This window comes from Vespa crabro, chromosome 7 (genome assembly GCF_910589235.1).
Source record: "Vespa crabro chromosome 7, iyVesCrab1.2, whole genome shotgun sequence".
In the NCBI taxonomy this organism is placed as follows: Eukaryota; Metazoa; Arthropoda; class Insecta; order Hymenoptera; family Vespidae; genus Vespa; species Vespa crabro.
The window spans coordinates 1,734,606-1,760,655 of record NC_060961.1 but is presented as its reverse complement, the minus strand read 5'-3'; the positions used below and the strand labels follow the sequence as shown (position 1 = coordinate 1,760,655).

At 31.7% G+C, this 26,050-nt stretch overlaps 5 protein-coding genes across 26 annotated transcripts in view; 2 read left to right on the top strand and 3 right to left on the bottom strand.

The window, feature by feature from the left end:
* The window catches only part of LOC124425778 (casein kinase I), a 46,763-nt gene extending 41,826 nt beyond the window's left edge, over positions 1-4,937 (bottom strand). For 7 of the 20 annotated variants that reach the window (XM_046966664.1, XM_046966666.1, XM_046966659.1 and 4 more), the window contains exons 1-2: positions 3,885-4,935; positions 2,300-2,532 (exon numbers count right to left, since the gene is read on the bottom strand). In XM_046966664.1, coding sequence (XP_046822620.1) covers positions 2,300-2,531 — 232 coding nt within the window. In that variant the 5' untranslated portion in view covers position 2,532; positions 3,885-4,935. Of the gene's footprint in view, positions 1-2,299; positions 2,607-3,884 lie in introns of those variants that run through there. The other 13 variants (XM_046966668.1, XM_046966662.1, XM_046966675.1 and 10 more) reach the window with 8 other exon arrangements.
* A 401-nt stretch (positions 4,938-5,338) lies between these two features.
* On the top strand, positions 5,339-9,560 carry LOC124425449 (centrosomal protein of 120 kDa). Of its 2 annotated transcripts, XM_046965784.1 has the most exons (11): positions 5,339-5,730; positions 5,812-5,959; positions 6,044-6,299; positions 6,388-7,077; positions 7,233-7,498; positions 7,581-7,824; positions 7,910-8,030; positions 8,125-8,228; positions 8,330-8,611; positions 8,697-9,025; positions 9,102-9,560. In XM_046965784.1, exons 1-11 carry the CDS (start codon positions 5,679-5,681, stop codon positions 9,430-9,432), a joined length of 2,823 nt encoding a protein of 940 aa, XP_046821740.1. In that variant the 5' UTR covers positions 5,339-5,678; the 3' UTR covers positions 9,433-9,560. The 2 variants fall into 2 exon arrangements, with proteins under 2 accessions (XP_046821740.1, XP_046821741.1); XM_046965785.1 differs by lacking the exon at positions 6,388-7,077 and having other exon boundaries at positions 5,350-5,730; positions 9,102-9,555.
* LOC124425450 (myogenesis-regulating glycosidase) lies at positions 9,490-12,160 on the bottom strand. Of its 2 annotated transcripts, none has more exons than XM_046965786.1 (6): positions 11,992-12,160; positions 11,740-11,880; positions 10,722-11,660; positions 10,091-10,614; positions 9,852-10,008; positions 9,490-9,768 (listed from the first exon to the last, which is right to left on the bottom strand). In XM_046965786.1, exons 1-6 carry the CDS (start codon positions 12,011-12,013, stop codon positions 9,584-9,586), a joined length of 1,968 nt encoding a protein of 655 aa, XP_046821742.1. In that variant the 5' UTR covers positions 12,014-12,160; the 3' UTR covers positions 9,490-9,583. The 2 variants fall into 2 exon arrangements, with proteins under 2 accessions (XP_046821742.1, XP_046821743.1); XM_046965787.1 differs by having other exon boundaries at positions 11,740-11,877; positions 11,992-12,156.
* A 370-nt stretch (positions 12,161-12,530) lies between these two features.
* Positions 12,531-14,481, top strand: LOC124425451. The gene is made up of 3 exons (XM_046965789.1): positions 12,531-13,033; positions 13,378-13,534; positions 14,043-14,481. The coding sequence occupies exons 1-3, from the start codon at positions 12,895-12,897 to the stop codon at positions 14,434-14,436; spliced, it is 690 nt and encodes a 229-aa protein (XP_046821745.1). The 5' UTR covers positions 12,531-12,894; the 3' UTR covers positions 14,437-14,481.
* LOC124425448 (nucleolar protein 6) lies at positions 14,439-19,620 on the bottom strand. The gene is made up of 12 exons (XM_046965783.1): positions 19,168-19,620; positions 18,602-19,051; positions 18,046-18,517; positions 17,690-17,971; positions 17,342-17,615; positions 16,968-17,262; positions 16,665-16,889; positions 16,134-16,571; positions 15,883-16,046; positions 15,549-15,802; positions 15,066-15,475; positions 14,439-14,990 (listed from the first exon to the last, which is right to left on the bottom strand). Exons 1-12 carry the CDS (start codon positions 19,189-19,191, stop codon positions 14,745-14,747), a joined length of 3,534 nt encoding a protein of 1,177 aa, XP_046821739.1. The 5' UTR covers positions 19,192-19,620; the 3' UTR covers positions 14,439-14,744.
* Between the last annotated feature and the right edge of the window lie 6,430 nt (positions 19,621-26,050).

Here is a 26,050-nt window from a genome sequence, read left to right as displayed (position 1 = left end):
TCTCTCTCTCTCTCTCTCCCTCGCATCTTTTTACGAAAACAATTTTCACACGTTTCTCATGAATATCTATACACACTGTCGATTCGTGTAAAAACAAAAGTAAACAAATCATGAACTCAGCGATGCACCCAAAATGTTTACGTTGAGGTGATAAAAAAGGATTGCGAATTGTTAAATAATTTAATCCGACTCTGTCGTAATATTATTATGTATATGATTCGTGTAATCGATAAAAAAAAGAAAAAAAAGAAAGAAAGAAAAAGAAAAAGTAGGAAAAGGAAAAAGTATGAGTGTGAAACGATGAATCTCTGTTGTTTAGTAACAACGCTTAATGACAATTAAAATGAATTGTTCACGCTTAAGAACAGGTAGGCTACAATCATTATTAGCAAGTATAAATAAATTTATGCGAGTTAAAGAGGGAGTTCGTTCTGTGTCTACATATATAATATATCTATATTCATCTCTTACAATCATAATTTATTAATAAGAAACAATGAATACTGTTTTGTTCTCTATATCTATCTTAGTTGTTTTCTTGACCAGAACAAATTTTTAACGTCGATTAGACTTAACTAATGACATTTGAATTCGTTTTGTAATTATACGGCTCTAATACGATGGAATCTTAATTATCAATGATCGCAAGAGCAAAGGCAAAATAATGATAAAAATTTACGAAGCATCACTGAATCTAATAACACAAAACTGATAAGACAGAAATAACATATCTTCCTATTTAGTGACATAACTGCGAAAGTACTTACAATACAAAATTACATTTCTTCCTTTAATAAAAATTTCCAGGATTAACGACATTTTCAGAAAAGGATTTCTTCTTCGATTATTTTTTCCTTATTATAACGAAAACGTTATCGATTATTATCCGTTGATGTAAAAATGTAATAGTAAAAGAATTTAATAATAAATGTAATAAGAAAAAAATTTTTCTTTTCAAAAATTTTCTGCGTATTCGTTTCCTTGATATGTCGTCAAAAAAAATAAATACCTAGCTCGCGCAACGAATGATTCAACAATATTCGAATCCAATAGTACCCTAAAATAATTTTACGGGTATGACGAAATCCATTCGCAAATCGAACGTCCAATATTGAAATTATCGTCTCGTTATAGTATACAGGAGCAATTCGCGTATTTGTACAAGAGGAATATTCAATGTATTCCAACGTGGATTAGAAAGACCCGGGAAACTTTTCGACGAAATATATATATATATATATTTATATTTATATTTATATGTATTCGAAACGCTTTTTGATAAGTAATTGTCACGTCGAAATTTCATTTGCGTCAGACAGTCTGGATTACATCGCGATCGGCTATGTTTTACGTCCTATTTTTAATGTTTTAACGAGGCATCACGGTACATTCAGTAAGTATAATAACGTGACGTGCTGTAATATGTCTGTTGCTTCTTACCAGAGATAAAGAATAATCGTTTACTATATGCAATCTGCTAGTGGATAAGATAGAAGCTTCTTTCGCAAGGGAACTACAATTACAAAGAAGAGTTTAATCTCCTATGTACTTCATGTCAATCGCGAACAGAGAAACTTTTGTTCCGAATCGGGGAAACTTTCATTAAAAGTGTGTTTAAGCTTGACAGAGTTAATAATTTACATTACTTAGAAATAAATCTTCAAAGAACGAAGAAATTTCAATGCGTCCGAATTCGTACGTTGAATGCTAAAATATATATTTTTATATATAACACACACACACACACACACACATATATATACATACATACATACATACATACATACATACCATATTACGAGCATAAACGTAACTATAGAAACGGGAAACGATAGAGAAAGCACGCATAATAATACTCGTTTCAATGACGAGGATGGCGGTAAGATAGGAAGAAACGGAAGAGAATTGCATGTAGTAGGGACTAGCCAGGTGTTTCGCTTAGATTCGCAAAAGAACCCGCACCGACACGGCGCGCTCGCCTGGCTCCATTTTGTTTTATCGACGACGTCCCACCGGTAAATGACCCACTTTTAAGGCGCGTTTCTAACGAGACACCACTTCCCCTTAGCTACGATCAGTAAATTTTCTCTATCTTTTCGATCATATTATATGTACCTCGAGTTAACGAAACACGCAAAGGAAAACCAAGCGGCTTGAAAGCGAATCGAAGTACGTGTATAATAATGATAATACTACTGCTAATAATAATAATAATAATAGTAATGATGATGATAATGATGATGATGATGATAATGATGATGATGATAATAAAATTATGAATAATAAAAATAAGACTCACCGAGTCGAAGTTCCCCGAAGTTACCACAGCCAATTTTCTTGCCGACCCGAAAATTCGGGCCAACCATCAGCACAGCGGATGAAGAGGTGACACTATGCCTCGAGGAATGGACATTGGACCTCGTGGCGTTACCACTACCACGGGAGGTCCTTTTCGCCGCGTCCTGCTGATCGCGATCGGAGCCACGGCCGAGCTCCTTCTCGCGGCCATCCCTGCCGTCTCTCTTCTGCATCCTGACAGGACGACGATTTAACGATAATTTTAATCTTCGAACGTTCCTCCTCTCACTTCTCCTTTCCTCCTATAACTAAATCGAGCGAGAGAGAAATTCTATATCTTTCTCTCCCTCTTTCTTTCTCTCTCTTTCTTTCTTTCTTTCTTTCGATCTGCCCTCTCCCTACGTGTATGTACGTACGTACGTATATATCTATATGTATTGCGAACACGTATACATATACGATTGTATATACGTTTTCTCTCTCTCTCTCTCTCTCTCTCTCTCTCTCACTCTCTCTCTCTCTCCCCCCCCTTGCACGCGCGTCACAGGAGACGGTCAGTAAAGGCAATATTATTCGTCGTCGTTAAGCAACGCTGCTTAAGGATCTCCATTCTCTCTATTTTTTTTCTCCTTCCTCGAAGACGCCAACGAAGACGCGACTTCCTGGTGGAAGGACGAAGGGACACCACCATACGAGCTGGAGCACCTAAATCAGCGGCGTTGCTAAAGAAAATTTCGCCGTCACGCTTCGAAATTAGGATCAACGACGAAGATGACGGCGACGGCGACAGCTCCGACGACAGCTCCGACGACAGCTCCGACGACGACGAGGACGTACGATGACAATGACGACGACGACGACGACAATGACGACGACGACGACGACGGCGACGACGACGACGACGACGACAGCCGCGATAGCCGCGACGACGACGACGACGACGACGACGACGACGACGACAACAACAACTTCACTCCGTCGAGATCAACGATCCCCATGCCGTTCTAACCTCACTTTCGCTTTCCGAATTTTAACAACGACAAAATGCTTATCCACACTTATCGTCGAACGTTGAAAGAAATCACGGCTAAGTCAGCCGCAAACGGCAAGGTAAAGCACGACACGCGGCCGACACGCTCTCGTCGAACCTATCTCTAATCACACACACACACACACACACACAAGCACGCAAATGCAATCGCACACCCACCTCAAGAAAATACGCACACACGCGCGGTTAGCGCGCAAGAACGTGCACACCGCAGGCTCACGCGCGCACCCACCTATATCGTTTTCTTTCTCCCTCCTTCACTATCCGCTCCTCCTACAGCTATCTCTCTTTCTCTCTCGTTCTTTCTTTCTCGCTCACCCACACCCTCTCGCGTAGTCCTATCTCTTTCTTTCTTTCTCGCTTGCTCGCTCGTTCGTTCGTTCGTTCGTTCGTTCGTTCTCACTCACTCACTCTCGTTCGTTCTTTTTTCTTTTAGCCTTGCACTCTTTCGCTACTTACACGCACTCTCTCTCTTTCTCTCTCTCTCTCTCTCTCTCTCTCTCTGTCTCTCTACTTTCTGCTCCTATATAAGTACCTAGCTTAACTATCTCCTTCTTCCTCTTTCACTACTCAAAGCGGCCAGTGGTTGTCACAGACGGTTGCGAGGCCGAGCCGAGTCGAAGACCCTGGACGATCCCATATCAAATTTTCGCACTGTCCTTGTCAGTCACCCGGCCGGCCGGCCAGGCACGTTGATCCCAAACGAAAAAAAAAATCCGTCCGGTTTCAGCCACACCGACGAGCATCGCCGTGGCAACCGTCCTCCTTGCGCACGACGACGACGACAACACACACCGATGACTGTTCCTCCATTACGGAAGCGGTCGAGCCGCGTGCGAGATCACGACTATTACACGATTCTCGATATCACTCTCTATCTCTTTTTTTCTTTCTTTCTTTCTCTCTCTCTCTCTCTCTCTCTCTCTTTCTTTCTTTCTCTCTCTCTCTCTCTCTCTCTTTCTCCCCCGTTTTCTCCGGTTACGTATGGTATCCCTTTAGATGTAACGAGAGTGAAGAAATGTGTGGACGGTTCGGTGAAAATGAAAGAGGGAAGAGAGATGACGCTTAGACGCGCGAAATCATCCAAGTTTATACGTACGGGAGGGAGGATGGAAGGGAGCAGAAGAAGGAGGAGGAATTCTTCGGTCGCTCGCGAAAGAGTTCATGGGCTCGTGTCACCAGAGTACGGCTGATCGCCGTTATCCCACAGAGCGCGCGCGCGCACACACGCACACGCTCGAGTGCGGCCAGTTGAGTTCTTTCCAGCGTGTGCCTCTTTCCCTCTCTCTCTCTCTCTCTCTCTCTCTCTCTCTCTCTCTCTCTCTCTCTCTTTCTTTCTTTCTTTCTTTGTTTTTTCCTTTCCTTGCCACTCTTTCGTTTTCCCTCCTTTATCCTTTGACCGATGGCAAAGCGTAATATCTTTTCCCACAAGCACAACAGTCCTCCGTGCCTCCGTGGTGATCGCGCGAACGCGCACACGCTACCCCGAAAGGCCAGTCGGATGCGGACGAAACGATCGCGGACAGGTTTGCGCTCTCCCGTCTCTCGCGCTCGACTCGGGGAGACGGATAAGATTTGTTACGAGGCCGACAATGTTGCCAACTGGAGGGGCAGGGTCAGACAAATGTATACGCATGCGTCTTTTATTCGACGTCGTTCATTGGTCAACGTTTTCTCAAGTACCGTTAGATTTCCATTGGCTTCACGAAACTTTTCCGATTATTATCGACGAGATAAAAGAGAATCGACCAATCAGCGATCGTCGCGGTTTAATTTAATTATACTATGTATTATAATTTATGTATACAACTTATTATTCATTAAATGAAATAATATGGAACTATTAATATCTCAATATCGTTATTATTACAATTTTTATTTATTAAAATCGGCGTATCATTAATTTTCCTAATGTTATTTTCAATTTACTATCACGCATCACCAATAACGATGGATCGTTTTATATTGAGAACCAATCAGAATATTGTATTAGAAATATTTTCTTAAATGTTGAATTTATCTTTAAGTGCAAGCCGCCAAAAATATTTGAACGGTGAAAGTAACTGCGTGGGTGATACAAATAAATGTCACGAAAAATATGTATTATTTTTATCGAATATAAAAGATCGATCCTTTGAACAGTTATGATTATTTTTTCTTATTCTATCCTTATTTATCGAACGCATGATATTTATCCTTTCTTTGGATAATTTACCTTCGGGTAATAGCTTCTCTAATTAAAATTAATTTCAAGCAAGGTTTTCTTGATTGACTTATTAAATATTTCAAAATCTTCTTTTATACATAATTAATCCAAATTTCCGACGTCATGGATGAATTAGGAAGTTCTAATCTTCAAATTGTACTTAGTATTAAAGAAGGTATTTATTTTAGGCTATTTAATTGTTTTGATTTAATTGTGAATTAAAAATTTTGCATGTGTTGTCATTCGTATGCTCTAGGAAAAGGTTTTGAACAAATTTCACAGCCAACGATTCTTATTGCAACATTAAATGGTCATTCTTTAGAATCTGATATTATTGAACCAAATTCAAATCCACAATATGCAACTGATTTAGTTTGGGAAACAGATAAAAATTCTTTAAGGAAGTATGTATTATAAAAGTAATATTAATATTTGATAAAATATTATTGTACGTGAATAGAATAATTATAATAAGCTTTTATATATAGAATGAGATGTGGACAAACTCCCTTAAAGTTAGAATGTTTTGCTTTAAAGGATCATAACAATAAAGAAAAAATTGGATATATTCTTCTTAGTATAAGATCTGCGCAGATTATACCTAAAAGTAAAGAAGTAGATGCGAAAGCAAACTGGCATACTTTATTAGGATTGAAAAATGATCTTAGAGCACAAAAACCTGAATTGTTACTATCATTAAGCATTGAAGATCGAGAATATGCTACCTCAAATTCTTTGATGAAGGTAAAATATCAATAACGTTGCATGGCTTTTTATTTTTTTTTCTTTTTTTTTTTTTTTTTTTTTTTTATTAAATATGTATGCGTTTTAGTTGGATTATATACAACCATACGATTGTCCTACTTCTAAAACTAATATGATAACTCCATCTTTAATTTACGAAGAACGACTTATACAATTAGGACCATTGAATCTCTGCAATGAAATATTTCTTTTAAATATAATATCGAATACTGTAATAAAGTTGGATACATTATTGCTTGAAAATTCAAATAATGATATAAAAGAAAATCTTTCAATTTGGTATTATATATTAGAAAATGATGTGAAACTTAAACCTTTTATAAAAGATTCTGAAAAAACTTTGGTTCTTAATGAAAAGATTGTTGTAAGAATTAGGAGTTCTTTAGATACATTAAAAAGCTATTTACTATTAAAACCACATTTGAATATATCTTTAAAATATAAAGATAACATTGTCATTCAAAAGCAAGTTAATTTGCAACCATTAATAAACGATATTCCTGATTTACTTCAATTTACCAATGGCAAAACAACAATTCTAAATGAACGATGCTATCTAAATCAAACAAATATATTTCATCCTATTGATATAGAACACGATCAGTCTTATATAGATTTACAACTTAAACTACAGTATATAGGATCAAAAGAAAATTTACATAATTATGAAACTAATCAAGTATTCACAACTGAAGATAATATGGCACTGTTACCTATTAATGAACATAATGAAGAATATAATAATACCTTTAATCAAGTAATTAAGTTGAATGTTTAATATTTATAGTTGGTAATATATACTTTTAAAGTACCACCTATATTTTTATCTTATAATCATCCATTTGTAATATTTTCCTAAACAAAAATAAAAGAGGATAACTTTTAATATTTTATTTGAAAAACATATTTCAGAAATTTACTGAAATCGATATGCATAGAAATCCTGCAGGTGACTTTGAAAAATATACTTGCGAAAGAATCATTTCTGACCATAAGAATATAACTATCCGTCCAACAAATTGTGAAATGCAAGAAAATTTTATACCAGTAAAATCTCAATTACCGAATAGTACAGATTATTCAAGAAATGTGGAAAATTATCATTGTTTTTGTTTGGATATAATGTTAGTTGCAATTAAATTATCTTCAGGACCTGCAATACAAAATATTGAGTTCAGGTAGAATTTATCCTAATAAATTCTTATGTCTATAATATGAATAATATAAATAAATATATTCTTTTTTTTTTCTTTTTTATAGATTTCATCATCCAAAAGCGGAAATTATGTCGACAGTTCATTCTAAAATGTCAGTTTTTTTAGGAGAAAAAGTCAAGTTAAGAGACATTGGTTGCAAATTACATTTTATATCTACAACAAATGAAATCAAACAATTGTTGGTCTCTTTTCCTCCTAAAATTAGTATATATGATGTGGGTGGAGATGTTAAAACTTATATAGCACAGTTTTCTCTTGATGTAAAACAATTATTTCATCACGACAAGGTATTAAAATGATAATAAAAAAAAAAAAAAAAAAAAAAAAAAACAATTCAACGCAATAAATACACAGCATGTATTATTTACTTAGTGGAAATACGAATACGAAATGCCTTTATACAATCCAGAGGAAATTAAAGTCGGTGAATTAGATATTGTACTTAATTTATTGGATCATGGCCCATACTATAGAATAAAACAGAATGTCTCTGGTATGCATTTATTTATATAGTACGTCATTTTTATTTATTTTTTATTAATTCTTATTAATTCTTTTTATATAAATAATAATTTATTTTTATTTAGATCAAAATTTTGGTCCACCAATTATAGATGATAGTTTAGCATATAAAATAGTTGATGAATTAGAGACATGGAAAGAACGACAAAAGGAAATATTTAGAGTAGAGGTACATTATATTTTATATTTTATTTTTTATTACATATATATGTTATATATAATAAAAGTACAGAGAGGACTTGACATATTGTTCTACGTAATTTTGTACAGTTAAAAAAAAAAGAAGAACGTCATTTAAATTTATTGAGCGAAGAATGGCAAAGGCAAAAGGAAAATTTAGAATCAAAACTAGCATGCAGTGTTGAGCAGTGTAAAATGTTAGCAAACAATCTAAATAAGGCAACTGATGATTTAAGAACACGAAGATTAAAAAATCTTGAAAAAGAAGCTAGATTAATAAAGGCAAATGAAGATTTGCATTGGAGATACGAAGCTAAAGTTCAGGAATTAAATGAATCATTACGTATAATGCAAGAAGAATCAACATCGAAAGTTAGTATATATAATAGTTATGTTTTATTATGATTATATTCATTCATTTTTTTTTTTTTCAATATCTTCTACATACATTTTGTAGATACGTATTTTTGAAGAAAAAAATGCTTCTCTTGAAGCAAGAATTGAGCCTTTATCTATAGAAAATGAGAAATTACGACAAATGATATCAAAGCAAGCAGAAGAATTAGAAGTATATCAAAAAGGATCTCTTACACAAGATCAAACAGCAACTTTGTTACAAGAATTAAAAACTCTTGAAGAAAAATATAATAATGCGCAACATAATAAAACATTTTTTAAGGAAGAATGGGGTAAAGCAGTTCGTGAAATTCACAGAATGAAAAGAGAACATCAGCAAACAATTCAAATTCAAATTAAAAATAGTAAAGAAGAGTTGAAAAATTTAGGGTGAGTTAAGATTTATTTAACTATATTATATTGTCATTGTTTATTTACAAAATTAATATTTTATTTTGATGTATAGTTTGGAAGATATATTATGTGCAGATACAACAGCTTTAACAAATGATCAAATCTTATTAGGGCAAATTCAAAAAGAAATAGATGTATATAAACCTAATTCTTTAATGAAGGAAAAACATCAACAGATTCTAACACCAATAACTGAGATATTTTCTAAAAATTCTCAAACTAATATGAAAACTATTTTACATAAACCAGAAGAACACGATGAACGATTACAAGCTCTTATTGAGGAACGGGATTCTCTATTAAAAACCGGTAGTTATACTAATGATGACACAGTAATTGTAAAACTTAACACGGAAATTAGGAATCTTTTGATGAACAGTTGAAAATATTATTAAAAAATTATAGGGTTTGGAATAAATTAATAATAAAAATTAGAATCATTTGTTTTAGATAATTTTAAATATATATATTATTTATTGTAAATAATAGTTTCAAATTAATTTGATATATCTGAATAAATGTTTTGTATATGCGTTAAACTCGGTAAAAGTAAGGAAGTTTGTCTAAAGGTGCATCATAATTTCGTATCCATCCTCGACCAAAGTAAGTAACATTATCTGATGCATCTTTCCACAATCCTTTAGGTAAATATATATCTCGTGATACAGCACCTTCTTCTGTTACTGGTGCTACCAAAATTTCTTCTCCTAGTAGATATTCTATAAGAAAATCAATAGAAATTATTATTGCAAATATAATTCATAAATTAAATGATAATAATTTATATAAATTCTTAATTTACCATCCTTAATTTTATGAGCTGTTTTGTCAGTTGGGTCGACCCACCATATGGGAGGATTTAAAGGTGCACCTGTTTTAATACACTCATTCATACGATCTAATATAAGCGGTGTTATATCTGCGTGTAAGTCTGTGTACTTCTTACAAATTTCAACGGTCTTAAAAATATGAAAAAAAATAAAAAATTAAATTAAAATATTAAATTCGATTATATATTCTATTATCAGTAGAAATAGTTACCTCATTATCAAAATCCCATGGTACAAAAGAATATTGTAATGATGGCATAAAAACATTAGCTTGCAACCATCTAATGAATAATTCTTTTGGTGGATATACAGTGCCATTTAATGCACCATTCAAATATCCATTTCCGCCTATCATGTCAGGAAGAACAAATACGTATCCATTCAAATTCATTTGCAAGAGTGTTGTAATCAAAGTAGGTAAACCATTATTCCATGACCATGTTGTGTCCTTATCAATCATTCTAACAAATATGGGAAGATCTTGGCTTCTCCATCCAACACGAACTTCTATATTGTCATCAAAATTGTTAGCAAGTGCAGTAACATAGTCCTTTGTGAAGATTCCAGGCTGAGTATCCAATGAACCATTTAAAGATGGTATTTGAGGTAGCCATGACACTTCACCAGCATCAAATTTGAAACTATCTATACCAATTTCTTCAAGTAACTTTAATCTTGCAACCCACCAATGAACTGCTTCTGGATTTGTGAAGTCTATTGTTGCAGATTCAGTACCTTTGAATTTAAGAAAATTGCAGTTTTTGTTATTTATATATATATATATACACATATATACATGGTTTTATGCATATAATATTCTTATATTTGATAAATCATTTTACCTTGCCACCATTGCATGTCAACTTTTCCTGTGGTACTCTTAACAAAGTATGAATTATTTAGAGCAGTACTATATGCTGGTTCACAATTTTTATTAATGAACGGATGTATCCATAATGTTACTCTAAAACCCCTATACTTTAATTTTTCCGTAAGTCGAGCAATGATAGGAAATTTAGATTTATCAAACTCAGCTGAACCATAACAAGTTTCCCAATTGTCATCAATTTCAAGTTGACTATTGTTAAAACCGTGGTTAAGGATATCAATTGCAAAATCTTCAATGACAAATTCACTGACATTAACTTTATATCTAGCCCAAGTAGACCATATTGGATGTTTAATCATTCTTTCATTTGGATGACCTGTAGGTTTGCCTAAATGATTCTGCACTACGTACTCGTGTGCTACTCTTGGATTTGTAAATATGCCAATTTCATAATTAAGCGTTATAGATTCTCTATGCCTATAAGGACCTTTATTCTTTGCAACGAGGCAAATATATTTGTCCATATAGTTGTTCTGATCAAGAAACAATGGATCTTTCATATCCACATAGATGTATGTTCCTTTACCAGAAAGCCAATAACGTTCGGCTACAGCCATATTTACAGGGTGTGTTGGAACATATGGTTCTTCTTCGTAATACATATGTTGAATGGGCCAGTGCTGATAACGTAATTGTGGTCCTCCAAACCATTCTGTGTCATCACCAAGCTCATAACAATCTATAAGCTTTGCATCAGAATCTTTAACAATTCGTGATACATTGATAACGTCACTATTTGTAGATAATCTAATCACTGTGTGTATTACATCTTCGTTTTTAAGACACACGTTATCAGTACCACAATTCAAATCTATGAGAGTTGGACCCCTTAATATATCAGAAGATTGAGTGTGGAGAACATTACGTGTACATGAATCTTCCCCGTCAGATTCTAAATAGCATAATACAAAATTAGTTTGAAATCTCTTTATTTTTATTAAAAATCAAAAATGTGATATATCTTCACTTACTCCTGCAAATACGTAAAGTTGCAACATTTTGATTAATTTCAATTGTAACTACAGCATTCCTTATATTACGTTCAACTTTAGACCTTAATTCACATTGAGATTTGTGAATCAATATGATATTAAAAAGCAAAAGAAGTCCTACTGGGAAAAGAAAAAAAACTCTAAAGTATATATCCACTACATTCTATTTTACCACATTTAATTTGAAAATACTCTATTTTACAACATTTCATTCAAGAATTCTGTACTTACTGTTTCTCCATAACAACTTCATCTTGCACTTAACTCTATTTACAACTGTAATATTGAATAAGCTCACTTTGATTTATATATCAATGTGATATCAACCAATTGATTTTTTAAATATAATTGCTCTTATGATGTTTTAGATATTATGATAAGTTGTTTCTATGTATAAGATAAAATATTCTGACCTTATCATATATGAAGTATTTTCTTTGAAAAAGGTATCTTTTCTTGTTTATATGTATTTTATATCTACTGATAAATCGTGTTTTTAATTTCTTTCTATAACTAAAAGATTTATTATCTTTTAATACTTTTACATTACCCTTATATACTTTTAATTTTGTTCTAATATTAGATATAGTGAATATAAAAAAATGACAATTTTTGTTTGTATTTTGGTAATTTGAAGTAAGAATATACATATAAAAAAAAAAATTGCATAATCAAAAACTACATGTCTCCAATTAAATTCGTTTATTATATAAAATACATATATATATATATATGTATATATATATATATATATATACAACATACTTTATCACAGGAATTATAAGTCAATAACAAATGACTCATTATGGAAGATAAATTTTACTTGACAAATTATTATCTAAAGAAAAGAATTATTATAATGTTAACAATGAAGAAAGAGAAAAAGAAAAAACTATATAAAGAATTATATATATATGAATTATGTACGTGAAGGAAAAAGAACATATGTCAAATGTAAATATTTTATAACGGGTACAATTTGTTATGGGAACGGCCCTGAGGTCGGATGACCGCATGCGGGTAGAAACCGACGCCTCGAAACCAATTTACCGCATCCGGTCTGTGCAGTTTTACTTGATCATGAGGTGTGATCTCACTGGACAGTGGGTTGCATTTTGACAAATTAACGTCAAAATGTGCGAGACCGAGAGATTAATCAATCTCGTGAAAAATTATCCAATCTTGTATAATATGAAGAATAAATATTACAAGGACATTAATAAGAAAGCAACAGTATGGAAAGAAATAGCGATTCAATTGGATTTGGAAGATGGTGAGGATTCGTATGGGGGCCATCATCGGTATTCGGATAGTCAGAACAATCGAATAACTCGCATATCGATTATCAGTTATTCGATATTCATAAGTAATCCCTTTCCCTGTTCCAATTCGATAAATATTCGATTGATCGATCGAACTATTTGAATTTGAATTTAAATTGTATATAATGCATCCCTTAACGATTTCACGATAAAAGAAATTATTTAATGAAATTATAAATTGTTTTACATAAAATCAATTGTAATAACTTAAAATATTATTCGTACGGAGAGTATATATCGATGATATAACATGATAAACATATATTTTATCAGTTCGATGTCATTTTTATTATAGGTACAGTAGCAAAAAATAAATGGAGGCACCTTCGTGATTGTTATGGAAAATATTTACGATCACAATCAGATGCTACAGGACAATGTAACAAAAAATATAGAAGGTGGACTTGGGCTAATCAGATGGATTTTTTAAAGCCTTATGTAACCACTAGACAGTAAGTAATAATTACAAAAATTTGATTACTTTTTTTAATTTTATTCAAAGAGAATCGATCAATAAAAGATCTGATCATGATCGGAAATTACCGTTCACTAAATTCATTTCTTTTTCCTTTTTTTTCTTTTTATATTGATCATTATTATGAAAGCTGATAGATAAGATAAGTACGATAATTCGCGATCACGAACAGTTCACGGGATAATTTTCTTTTAATAATTAAATTATCAATTATTTGATTTTTATTATTGATGTATATTTCCCACTCATAACATTTTTATCGTGAAAGATATAAACGTATAGTTAATTACTTTATATTTTTATTATGCAATTTTTAGTAATAATAATAATAATAATAATAATAATAATAATAATAATAATAATAATAATAATAATAATAATAAAAGAAGTTTTAATATACAAAGTAAATGTATGTTAGACAATTACTATAACACGATTTATATAGAGAATATCTCGCGCCAAAAATTAAATTTCTTTTTTGTTAGAATCGATTTAAATCATGTAGGAAGTTATTCGGATAGTGATACAGATACAAAGATCAAAAGTGAACCTGCTGGCCATGAAGATATTGTGCAATATTTCAATGATTCTCATAATGAAGAAATGCCAGTTTCTAGGCATTGCTCGATACAACCAACTTTAAATCTAAATATACCTGAAGAGACAATAGAATATTTACAAACGAGAAAAGTACAAAAATGTATGGATGCAATGGATTTGTTATTTTTAAGTTATGCGCAAACATTGAAGACTCTTTCTCCTCAGAGACAAATAGCAATCAAATTACAGATTGCACAAATTATAAACAGTGCAGAGATAGCACAACTTGGAGAACGTGATAGATTACGTTTTCCAACAACGCCATCGTCACCTACATAGTACTTGCTTTTTTCTTTTTTTTTTTTTTTTTTTTTTTTTTTTTTTTCAAGTCAATACATATTTATCTTTTTTGTAAACGATAAATAGTAGACACGTATCTCTCAATAATGGTACATTGTTACTATATTACATTATGTTCCACAATAAATTGTTATATTTCTGCAATATATGTATGCTCATGCATATCATACTGTTACTGTGATAAAAATATTTATTTTTCATATTTACATCTATATGACATGCATACATAAAAAAATGTTTCGATTGTGATTTAAAAATGTATTATGTTCTTTGTAAATTGTTTAATCTCATGTTAGAGATAACTTATTGGAAATAACTTCAATAGCTCTTACAAGATCTTTTCCAAGAACATAAAAGTCTTGTATCATTGTAGAAAAATTTAATACAAGTTTACCATCGTTATTCAATTTTCGGCAATTCATGTTCGATACTTTAAAATCATTGTCTTTTAAAGCAGTAGGTTTCAATAAAACTCCTATTACCATACCACCATATGTATCGTGAAAAAATAAAGCAAATTCACTATAACCATCCTATAAATATAAATATTATATTAGTTTAACATCAAATTACGTTGATAAAAATATATATTATAAAGTTCAACGTACCCTTAACTCTTTCAAAAAATATTGAATAGGATCAAAGTCTATGACAGGAATTTTTTCCAGTGAATGTGGTTTATATGGATGCCATTCAACAACTGGATGTTCTTCATTCAGATCAATTGCTTGCAATCTTCTAGGATTAAGAAGTGGTTTCAAATGTATCAAACAATCATATTCTGAAATAGGTGATCTAAAGAGAGATTTACAATCTAATATCATTTTAGTGTATAATTGTTGCTCAAACAATTTTAAAGATTCTTGAGCGAGAAGACATATACGATTCAAAATTAATACAGTCGGTGCTTTTCTAGTCCATAAAGATCCTTGTTGGTCATAAGGTGTAGAAATAAATAAAGGTGGTAAAGTGTCACGCGACTTTCCGAAAAGCGTTTCTACCTCAATTATTTCCTCTTCTATAAATACATATAACACGTTTAAAAAGTTATTAAAAAGTTAAATTATCTTAAATATATTATATTTACATACTTGACATTTCATCATTGAAATTAACAATAACAGGATCTGTATTCCAGTATTCCCTTGCAAAAATTTCTAAAACTCTTAAAAATCCTACTTGTGGCATATGTGCATGTCTATATGGTTCTGGCATTAAATACATTGATGCTAAAATTAATTCAACTGCTACATTTGGCATATGATGATCATCCAATAAATGAGCAGACAACCAACGTTTTGTTAAACAACAAGCAGCACCAAAAGAAGGATGTTGAGAGTGTATTCTATTATAAATAATAAAATTTATATAATAATTAGCAATAAGTTTTGATATTAAATTAAATCTTTTTACTTGTTCACTTACCCATGTAATGCACCATTTAATTTGGGCAATTGAAATAATTTCTTTTCTAATTCAATAGATTCTTCATTGTCTCTATACTTAATTACGCCATCTTCATCGACTTGATGTTTTAAAAAGGCTATTTCTTTTTGATGTGCTATTCTCAATCGAAAAACAAACCCATCCTGATAAATAAATATTTTGATTATATTTATCATAACTTAATTATAATAAATAATGCCATTCCATAAAATACATATAATAAGTTTTACCTTAAATACATCTATATGAGCAACATTTCCTTGTGCTTTTAAATTATGCTGTTTCCTAAGACATTCAGCAATTTGAATATGAAAAGCAGCCTTTGTTTTTCTAATAGCTTCTAATTCTTCAGGCCATTTTCCACTAGTCGATAATTGTAAACTAACATCAAGTGGATAAACATATCTAGGTACCATACCAATATTTTTCGTTTTAAGCATTAAGTAATTTTCACCTTCTTTAGTTATTTTATGACCAGCACGATAAACAGTTGATAATGGTGGAAAAACTTCCGTATAACGAAAAGCTGCACTAGATCCTTGTACACCAGTTATTGAAAGAGGTATATCAACAAGAGACATTAAGTCTTTTTCTAAAGAATTAAATGCTTTTACCACGCGTAAAGTTGCTTCTTCACCAGTACCATATGCAAAGTGTGTAATTTTAATCTAAAACAGAAAAAAAAAAAAATATCAAAATATTTTATTAACAATAAGAATTTTATACCTTCTAATATTCGAATACATTGTATGAAATATTACTTTGTTTAATTTTAAAATATCTTCCATTTGATTAGCAAGATATAAATATTGATTCTCTGATAAATTAAATTTATGTTTCAATATGAATTTTACGATCTTTTTACAAATCATTCTCTTTCCATGTAATGTTTTTCCTTTTCCCCAAATTACAGCTTCGCGAATAGATCCATCTTGAAAGCGACGTAGTTCAGATTTATTACACCAAAATTTTCTGAATAAAGCTGCCTGTTGTAAAAAATTATATTAAAATTATATAATACATTTTCTATGGAATACAGTTTAAAATTAGTATGTTCTGTTTACATCTGGTAAATTAGCTTCAGGGCCTTTCTCAACGATACTAAAACAAAATTCTGGATTTAAGTCAAAACCAATAGAGATTTTTCCAATGTTATTTGACAATTTATTTTCACAATCCCATTGCATTGATTCATTCGGTAATACACATATTCTATGGACTCTATTTCCTAAACCTTGTTGCAATACTTTTATAAGTATCTTAATAGCTTGACTGCGTTTGTCAACACCATAATCTAATTTATCATCTCTGGATGACTTAGCGTCAACAATTTTTTCTATGGCTTCATCATCTTCAATACTAAAAATAAAATAAATTATTTGACCAAAGACATAATGCTCATACTTTTTAAATTACTTAAAAATATTTATATTCTTACCATAATATATTATCAAATGCATTATAGAATGGAACCCTATGCATAAAAATAGATGGAAAACTATTAACATTTACATTGTCCAAATGTTTCAAAGAAATCTCTGCTTCTCTTTGTACCCAAGAGAAAGTATTTCTTGATAAAAAGGAAGCTAAGTTGTGATATCCACTTGAATCCAGAAATACACAATCATAATATTTATGATAATCCAAAATACGTTGTTGATTATTATCTTCTTGGTACATGGATATCCCATTTTCATACCAATTAATTTGCACTGCAATAAGAAACATCATAAATATTGATATCACGAATGCAATAAAAAAATACTAATAAATGGTGCTGTCTTACCTAAATTACACCATACATTTCTTACTATTTGGTAACTACTCATAAATGTGTTGAGTTTCTTTATTTTTAGCAAATATAAAACATACATTGTCATTATATGACTGCTAAAGCTATCATAACCCTTAATTAATTGTCGTTGGCTTAACCATATCTTTAATAAAATAATACCATCTCTGATATTAGGATATTCCTTTATCAGTGTAGTATTTTGAGAATTTGTTTCTGACATTGTTAGATCATGTAAAATTATGGAGTTATAATGTGGTGTTGGTGTTAAAGATCCTGAATAAGATATAATATATTTATCTTAAGTATTAAAATATGCATGGTGAAAAATAAATAAATAAATAACATACCACTTGTAACTTCTTCGTTGAAAAACCAATTAGGCCTAATACTATTTTTTTCCGGTGAAAATCTGTTCAATTTGAAACTATTTTCATGTGCAGATATATGTATATGTATGCTTAATTTTTTCCCTAAGCTTCCAGGTGGTACTATTTTTAATACAGGTTGTAAATTACTACCGATAAATGATTTTTTATCGGCAAGATCATCTCCTATATTTGAAGTTATATATGCTAGATATATAGCTTTTTTTCTTAAATATCTATAATTTTGATAATCATGTTTTTGAAATAAATTGTCTGGCATTTGAATCATTACATCCACAGCAGAATCTTGACCAATTGTACAATCGAAAGAATATGAACCAATAATATTAATAGTTAATGGTTTCAAAAATTTAAATGTGCCTCTGACATCTTCTGGTACATTCAATATAGGAATATTTAAATGTAATTTTTTATTAATATTTCCATCGGCGAACTAAAATAATAAATATATTAAATTTTTATTTAATATCTCTTAATTAAATTAAAAAGTTTTAACTAAAACTAAACAATAACATACCTTTAATTCATCAGTTTCTTGCAATGATTCTATATTTGCCTTAAATTTAATAAACCACAAGTCAAATAGTTTTTTATATTTATTTTTTAGTTTCACTTCAGCTAATAATTCTTCAATTTGAAGTCTAAATAAATTTGAATGAAAAAGAGTTTCCGTTTCTCTAAGCTGACTTAATTCTTCAACCGTTGGTTGTTTATATAAATCATTCTGTAACTTCTTCTTTTTTATAGGTACATTACCAAGTTCTTCTGTAACACTTCTTTTTTTCCTTGTACTAGAAATAGAATTATTAATGCCATTCAATTCCCGACCAAATTCATTATTCTCGTCAAATTCTTTCATAAAGTTTGATTTGTCATCAAGATCACTGTCATGATTATAATCATCTTCAGGATTTACGTATAAATCACTATCAATGATATTTTCTTTTAGCTCCTTTGTTTTTCCTACCTAAAAAAGATTTTATTTTTAATATTTATTTCACGTTAAGGTAAGATGAATTATGAAATAAATTATATGAAAATGTTGTTACATTTTGTTGTTACATATGTTTCAAGTAACGTTACCTTACGAGACTTTTTAACTTTCATTATTAATAATTTAATTGATTTATTACATATACTTTTATTATCAAAATATATTAAATAACAATATAAATCGAGAGACCGGTGTCAACCACGTTTTGAATCTATAGGTTAAGACTGTTCACTACTTTTTCAAAGTATGTGCGACTTCAGCGACAGATATGGACAAAATATGAACTACTAATAAAAGCGAAAAAAACACTGTCTCGACTATGTATCTATTGTATCGGTGTATAAACTTCTATTGGTTATTTCCTAATGCGTGCATAATAATTGGTTTCGTGTAGATTAGAAAGTAATTTAATCAGAATTAGAATAAAAGAATTTTGAAAATACATTGAAATATGCAGCCATTCGCTCGATAGTACTTATGTTGCATGATTTATCATTAGATTTCAATACATCGCAAGTACTATTGACCCAGGTCTCACCACGTGGAGGTTGCTGCATGTGGAGACCCACGGGCTAACGGTGACTCTACTCTAAAATCCGCGTTCCGCGATACCGATCCGGTATACCTTTCCGCTTCAATGCACTGGCTTCTTAACTAACAGGGTATGCGTAGCTTAGCTACTACACACCTCTTACAGATAGCTCCACCATTTGCACCGTCCACTTCAGACATAACGGATTATTAAGCACATCTGAATTCGTGCTTCCCGAATTTCGAACAAACAAAGCGCACTCCTTAGAAATACTAATCGCGTCGCGACACTCACGTGTGTGTTATAATTACGTAGATTCTACTGTTAAGCCGAAATTCGCGAAGTACCCCCATCGAAATTTAAAAGAAATCAAACGAAGTCCACGGTAGGACCTTTAATCGCGCCCGAACACCCACGCGAGTGTTAGAAAAACGGTGTCTCTACTCTACAATTCGCGTTTTCGATACGAACAATCAAACGAAGTTTATTCGCGCCCGAGAACACCCACGCCTGTGCCGGCCGACACGCGCGCCAGTGTCCTTCCTATCCTTCCCGTATTCGCGCGTAGAAATCGATGATGAATCTCGCCATGCGACGAATCATCCGGCCGCTGATGAACCTATCCCTCGATGACCTATACTGTAAAAGAAAAAGATAAAGAGAAAATAAAAGAACAAAAAAATATATAAAACAAAATAATATATATAAACATATATAAAATACAAATAGAAAATAAATATATATAAATAGATAAGAGACCTAGAAAAAGAAACAAAAAGTGAAGCAGCATGCATAATCCCATGGGACTTCCTAAAGCATATAAATTATAATTAATAAAAATAGATTAAAAACATAATTAAAAACATAAATAAAATATAAATATAACATAAATAAAACATATATACACCATAATTAAAAACAAATAAACCATAATTAAAACATAATTGAAACATAATTAAAAAAGAAAAATATGAGACAGAAAAGAAAGCCGGAAAAAGAAAAGAGAGCCCCAGAAAGAGAAGAAAAAAGTAGCAGTTCAACACGATCCTGAAACAGGAGCCCGCACAGAAGCCCTCACCCATTGGCCCCTCCAATGGGTCCCACCCGAGACTATAAATCATAATTAATAAGAGTATATTAATGACATAATTAAAAAAGAAAAATATGACAGAAAAGAGAGCCGCAGACAGATAAGAAAAGAGAAGCAGCTTGACAGGATGCTGAGACAGTAACCGTCACAGAGACCAACCTCCATGGGCCCCTTCAATGCGTCCTACCCGAGATATATAAAGGATAATTAATGAGAGTAAATAAGAATAAATACAAATGATAGCGGACATAAAAGTGTGATTAAAAAAATTCCTTTTCGTTTGTCTAAGAAATTATTGTACAATATATTTGTTATATTTCTTTTGAAGAATTATTGACGATATAAAATGGATATGTGTTAATGTTTAGTTAGTTAGAATTAGTTTGAAAAGATATTGGAGAAGTAATACAATATGCAGCCATTCGCTCGGTAATACTTGTATTAAAAAATTTACAATATGTCTTTGCAAGTATTATCGACCCAGGTCTCACTACGTGGAAGTTGCTGCATGTGGAGACCCACGGGCTAACGGTGACTCTAATTTACTCTAAAATCCGCGTTCCACGATACCGATCCCTTATGCCTTCCGCTTCGGATATCTAGGGCGACTTAGCTAACAGGAGGTATCTAGCCTTAGCTACAGGGACCCCACTTACAGAGAGCTTTACCGTTCGACACTCTCGCCTCGGGCATAACGGATTATTAAGCACATTCGAATTCGTGCTTCCGAATTTCGAACAATCAAAGCGCATTAATCGCGTTCGCGACACTCACGTGTGTTATGATTACGTAGATTCTACTGTTCTATCCAAATTCGCGAAGTAATCTAATAGAAATGTCGAAGAAATAAAACGAAGTCCCCGGTAGGACTTTCAATCGCGCACGCGAACACTCACGTGAGTGTTAGAATAACGGTGACTCTAAGTTGAAATCCGAAGTGACATGAGTTAACCAGTATTATGACTCTCGATGATATTTGGTCGAGGGATTATCCCCCGCTTACAAATAACATGATCGTCATAATATCGATCAGCTACATGTACTGCACTACTAGGTGACACCGTTCGCGCACCCCGAATTTCAACACTAAACGGAAGTCCATGATAGGACTTTTAATCGCGCCCGGACACCCACGCTAGTGTTCGGAAAACGGTGACTCTACTCTAAATAAACTAATCGAATATTCGAGCAAACAAAACGAAGTCCCCGGTAGGACTTTTAATCGCGCACGCGAACACTCACGTGAGTGTTAGAATAACGGTGACTCTAAGTTGAAATCCAAAGTGACATATGCTAACTGGTATTTAGACTTTCCATGATATTTGTCGAGATTTCCGCCCCGCTACCAAATATGAGGATTATCATAATATCGGCTAGCTATGTACAGCACTACAAGGTAAACCGTTCGCGCACCCCGAATTTCAACACTAAAACGAAGTCCATGATAGGACTTTTAATCGCGCCCGGACACCCACGCAAGTGTTCGGAAAACGGTGACTCTACTCTAAAAAAACGCGTTCGCGAGGTAATCTAATCGAATATTCGAGCAAATATAAACGAAGCCCCCGGTAGGACTTTTAAGTCGCGCCCGCGAACATTCACGTGAGTTTTAGAAAAACGGTGACTCTACTCTAAATTCGCGTTTTCGATACGAACAATCAAACGAAGTTTAATCGCGCCCGAGAACACCCACGCTTGTGCACGCCGACACGCGCGCGAGTGTTCTTCCTATCCTTCCCGTATTCTCGCGTAAAAATCGATGATGAATCCTGCCATGCGATGTATCATCCGGCCGCAGATGACTCTATACCTCCATGATCTATTCTGAAAAAGAAGAAGCTAAAGAGAAAATAAGAAAATGAAAAGAAATATATAAAATAAAACATAATATACATATAGATTATAAATAGAAAATAAACATAATAAAAAAAAAGTAAAATATAAAGAAAATATATATAAATAAATAAGAGAGCTGGTGAAAGTAATGAAAATAGAAGCAGCTCTGTACGAAGTTGAAACAGCAGCCCGCATCATCCCATGGGTCCTACCTAAAGCTAAAAAGACATAATTAATAAGAATATATTAATAGCATAACTGAAAACATAATTAAAAACATAATTAAAAAGAATCAACATAAATAAATATTAAGAAAACATAATTGAATAGAAACAACCTAAATAAATATTAAGAAAATATATCTGAAAAGAAATAACTTATTAATAACATAACTGAAAACATAATTAAAAAAGAAAAATATGAGATAGAAAAGAGAAAATGCAGTTTCTATGCATTTAAATGAAGTTCTATACGATGCTGAGACAGCAGCCCGCAGCTTCTCATATGTCCTACCTAAAATTTATAAATCATAATTAATAAAAATATATTAATAACATAATTAAAAACATGATTAAACACATAATTAAACACATAATTAAACACATAATTAAACACATAAATAAAGACAAATAAATACAAAAAAACACATAATTAAACATATAATGAAAAACATAATTAAAAAGAAATAACTTATTAATAACATAACTGAAAACATAATTAAAAAAGAAAAATATGAAATAGAAAAGAGAAAAAAAGAGATGCAGTTTTATACGATGCTGAGACAGCAACCCGCACAGAGGCACACCCCCATGGCCCATCCCATGGGTCCCACCCGAGACTATAAATCATAATTCATAAGAGTATATTAATAACATAGAAAATAAAAACAAGAAAAATATAACTTAAAAAAGAGCCGCAGAAAGATAAGAGAATAGAAGCAGCTCTACATGATGCTGAGACAGCAACCCGCACAGAGGCCCTCACCCATGGGCCCCTCCCATGGGTCCCACCCGAGACTATGAATCATAATTAATAAGAGTGTATTAATGACATAGAAAATAAAAACAAGAAAAATATGAGATAGAAAAGAGAGCCGCATATAGATAAGAGAATAGAAGCAGCTCTACATGATGCAAAGACAGCAATCCGCACAGAGGCCCTCACCCATGGGCCTATCCCATGGGTCCCAACCGAGATAATTAATAAAAGATAATTAATGAGAGTAAATTAGAACAAATAGTAATGACAGTGAAGAGAATTTTCTTTGCGGTTCAATTTTAAATCGACAGTATATCTATTAATCAATAGTACATACTATACAGTATATAATATAATAGTATATAGTATAATAGTATAATATTAATTAATTATGATTTACTTACATCGTCCATTATTTAAATGTTAAGATAATTTTCTTTATTAATTATCCTTCCCGTGTTGTCGATCCTACGACCTGGAAATAGCTGAAAAGATATAAGGAAAGAAAAAAGTATATGTACGTATGTATATTAATTATACGAATGATAAAATTATGAATTTAATTTAATTAAACATAACAAAAATAAAAGAGTAATTAAAAAAAAAAAATAGGATATGCAGAACACTGACCTAAAGAAATATTATTCTCTCTGAAAGAAATATTATTATATTTATTACTCGATAATATATGATAATACATGTATATGATATTTATAACGTTGCTAAGAAAATCCTATTGTTTAAATATTAATTAATTATAATTTACGTGTAATTTACGTGTAAATTACGTGTATTGTATATTGTTTAAATGTTAAGAGAATCTTCTTTATTAATTATTCCTTCTCGTGTTCGCGATCCCACAACCTGGAACTAGCTGAAAAGAAATAAGGAAAAAGAAAAGAATATGTACATATATAAATTAATTATACGAACGATAAAATTCTGGATTTAATTTAATTAAACTTAACAAAAATAAAAGATTAATTAACAAAAAAAAAATGAAATATGTAGAATACTAATTTAAAGAAATATTATTTTCTCTGAAAGAAATATTGTATTACTTATACATTTCATAAATATATGATTTTAATATAGAACTCGATTTTATTAAAATAAAATTATGAATTTAATTGAACTTTAGAAAAGAAAAAATGTGCTAAATTTATCAATCGACTTTAACGTAAAATTTGATTTTATTAAACTAGAATCATAAATTCAATTAAGTTTTAAAGAACAGTTTAATATTAAAAAGGCATAAAATATGAAATAATCCTATTCGCGTACGCGTGGCAATGTGGGAATATTATTTACGGAAAGTTACTTCGTCTCAGTTTTTTAAATTTACACCCCTATACCCATCACCATAAGAGCATTTTGAGTGACAATATGGTAAAATTAAAATACTAATATGGTAAAAATAAGAGCCATTCTCGAAAGTTCCTAGTGAACCTTCGAAAATAACTCAATAGCCTAATAGTTGTCCTCTTGAGCCACATGTTGTCTTCGGCATATAGCCTCTTCTTTACTTCGTGCCTCAACCTAATCGATTATCACTCTAAAACTGTAACGACAAAATTTGATTACAAATTCTAAGAAATGAAAGAAAACCCTAATACAACCCTAACGCATCTGAAAAGTTATTATCCTTTCGAAAGATACTTTTTCGCAGCGTGGGAGAAATTAGATATTAATTATAAAAAAATTAGAAATTAGATAATAGTATATTAATTGCTGAAAATCCTGAGCTAAAAATTAATTAATTTATCATCTAGGCTTACGGACTACGTCTCTTTGTTTTTTAGCAATCATTCTACTCGATTTTTCTCTTTCAAAACCAATGACTCTATCGAGACTTTTCTTGTATCGATTTAAATTGATTAAATATTTAATTAATAATTATTTAAAAATATAAAGTAAATCCTTGGACGTTCCTTCTTACAAACGAATATTTTAATTATTGTAATAAAATCATCCACAGTTTCGTTTGTAATCCAGAGACTATCCATCGCGAGTGTCTTCTTGCTCGTTCTTTATTAGAACTTATGAATATCGATTCTTTACTTATTTCCGCGCGAGTAAAATATTTAAAAATGTATTAAAATATTCAAAATCCCAAATAAAATAATTATAAACGCGTTTGAGCAAGAAGACCCTATCCTGATCTAATAAATAAATGAAAAAATAAGAAACCATTCACGAGTAAATCACCGAAGAAATTTACTCGTGGTCACTCAATGCTCTTCTACTAATTAATTACAACCAATCACCCGTGCCGATTCGGACCTTTCGTCCTCGACATGATTGAGTGATTGGAGGGACATAAAAATTCACTCACTACTTAAGAAGTTCTGCGATGGCTCCAAAACACTCGTTCAGGTCGAAATAGAGAGGGGACGATTCGCATATGGTTGAAAATTAGGTAGGTCGACATCGAAGTTGATCTAGAATCTCTTCAATGATGCACTGACTCTATATCGCGATAGTTATTTTTTAACGAACGGTCACTGAATTTACTTCGCGAAAATCTACTGTCTTT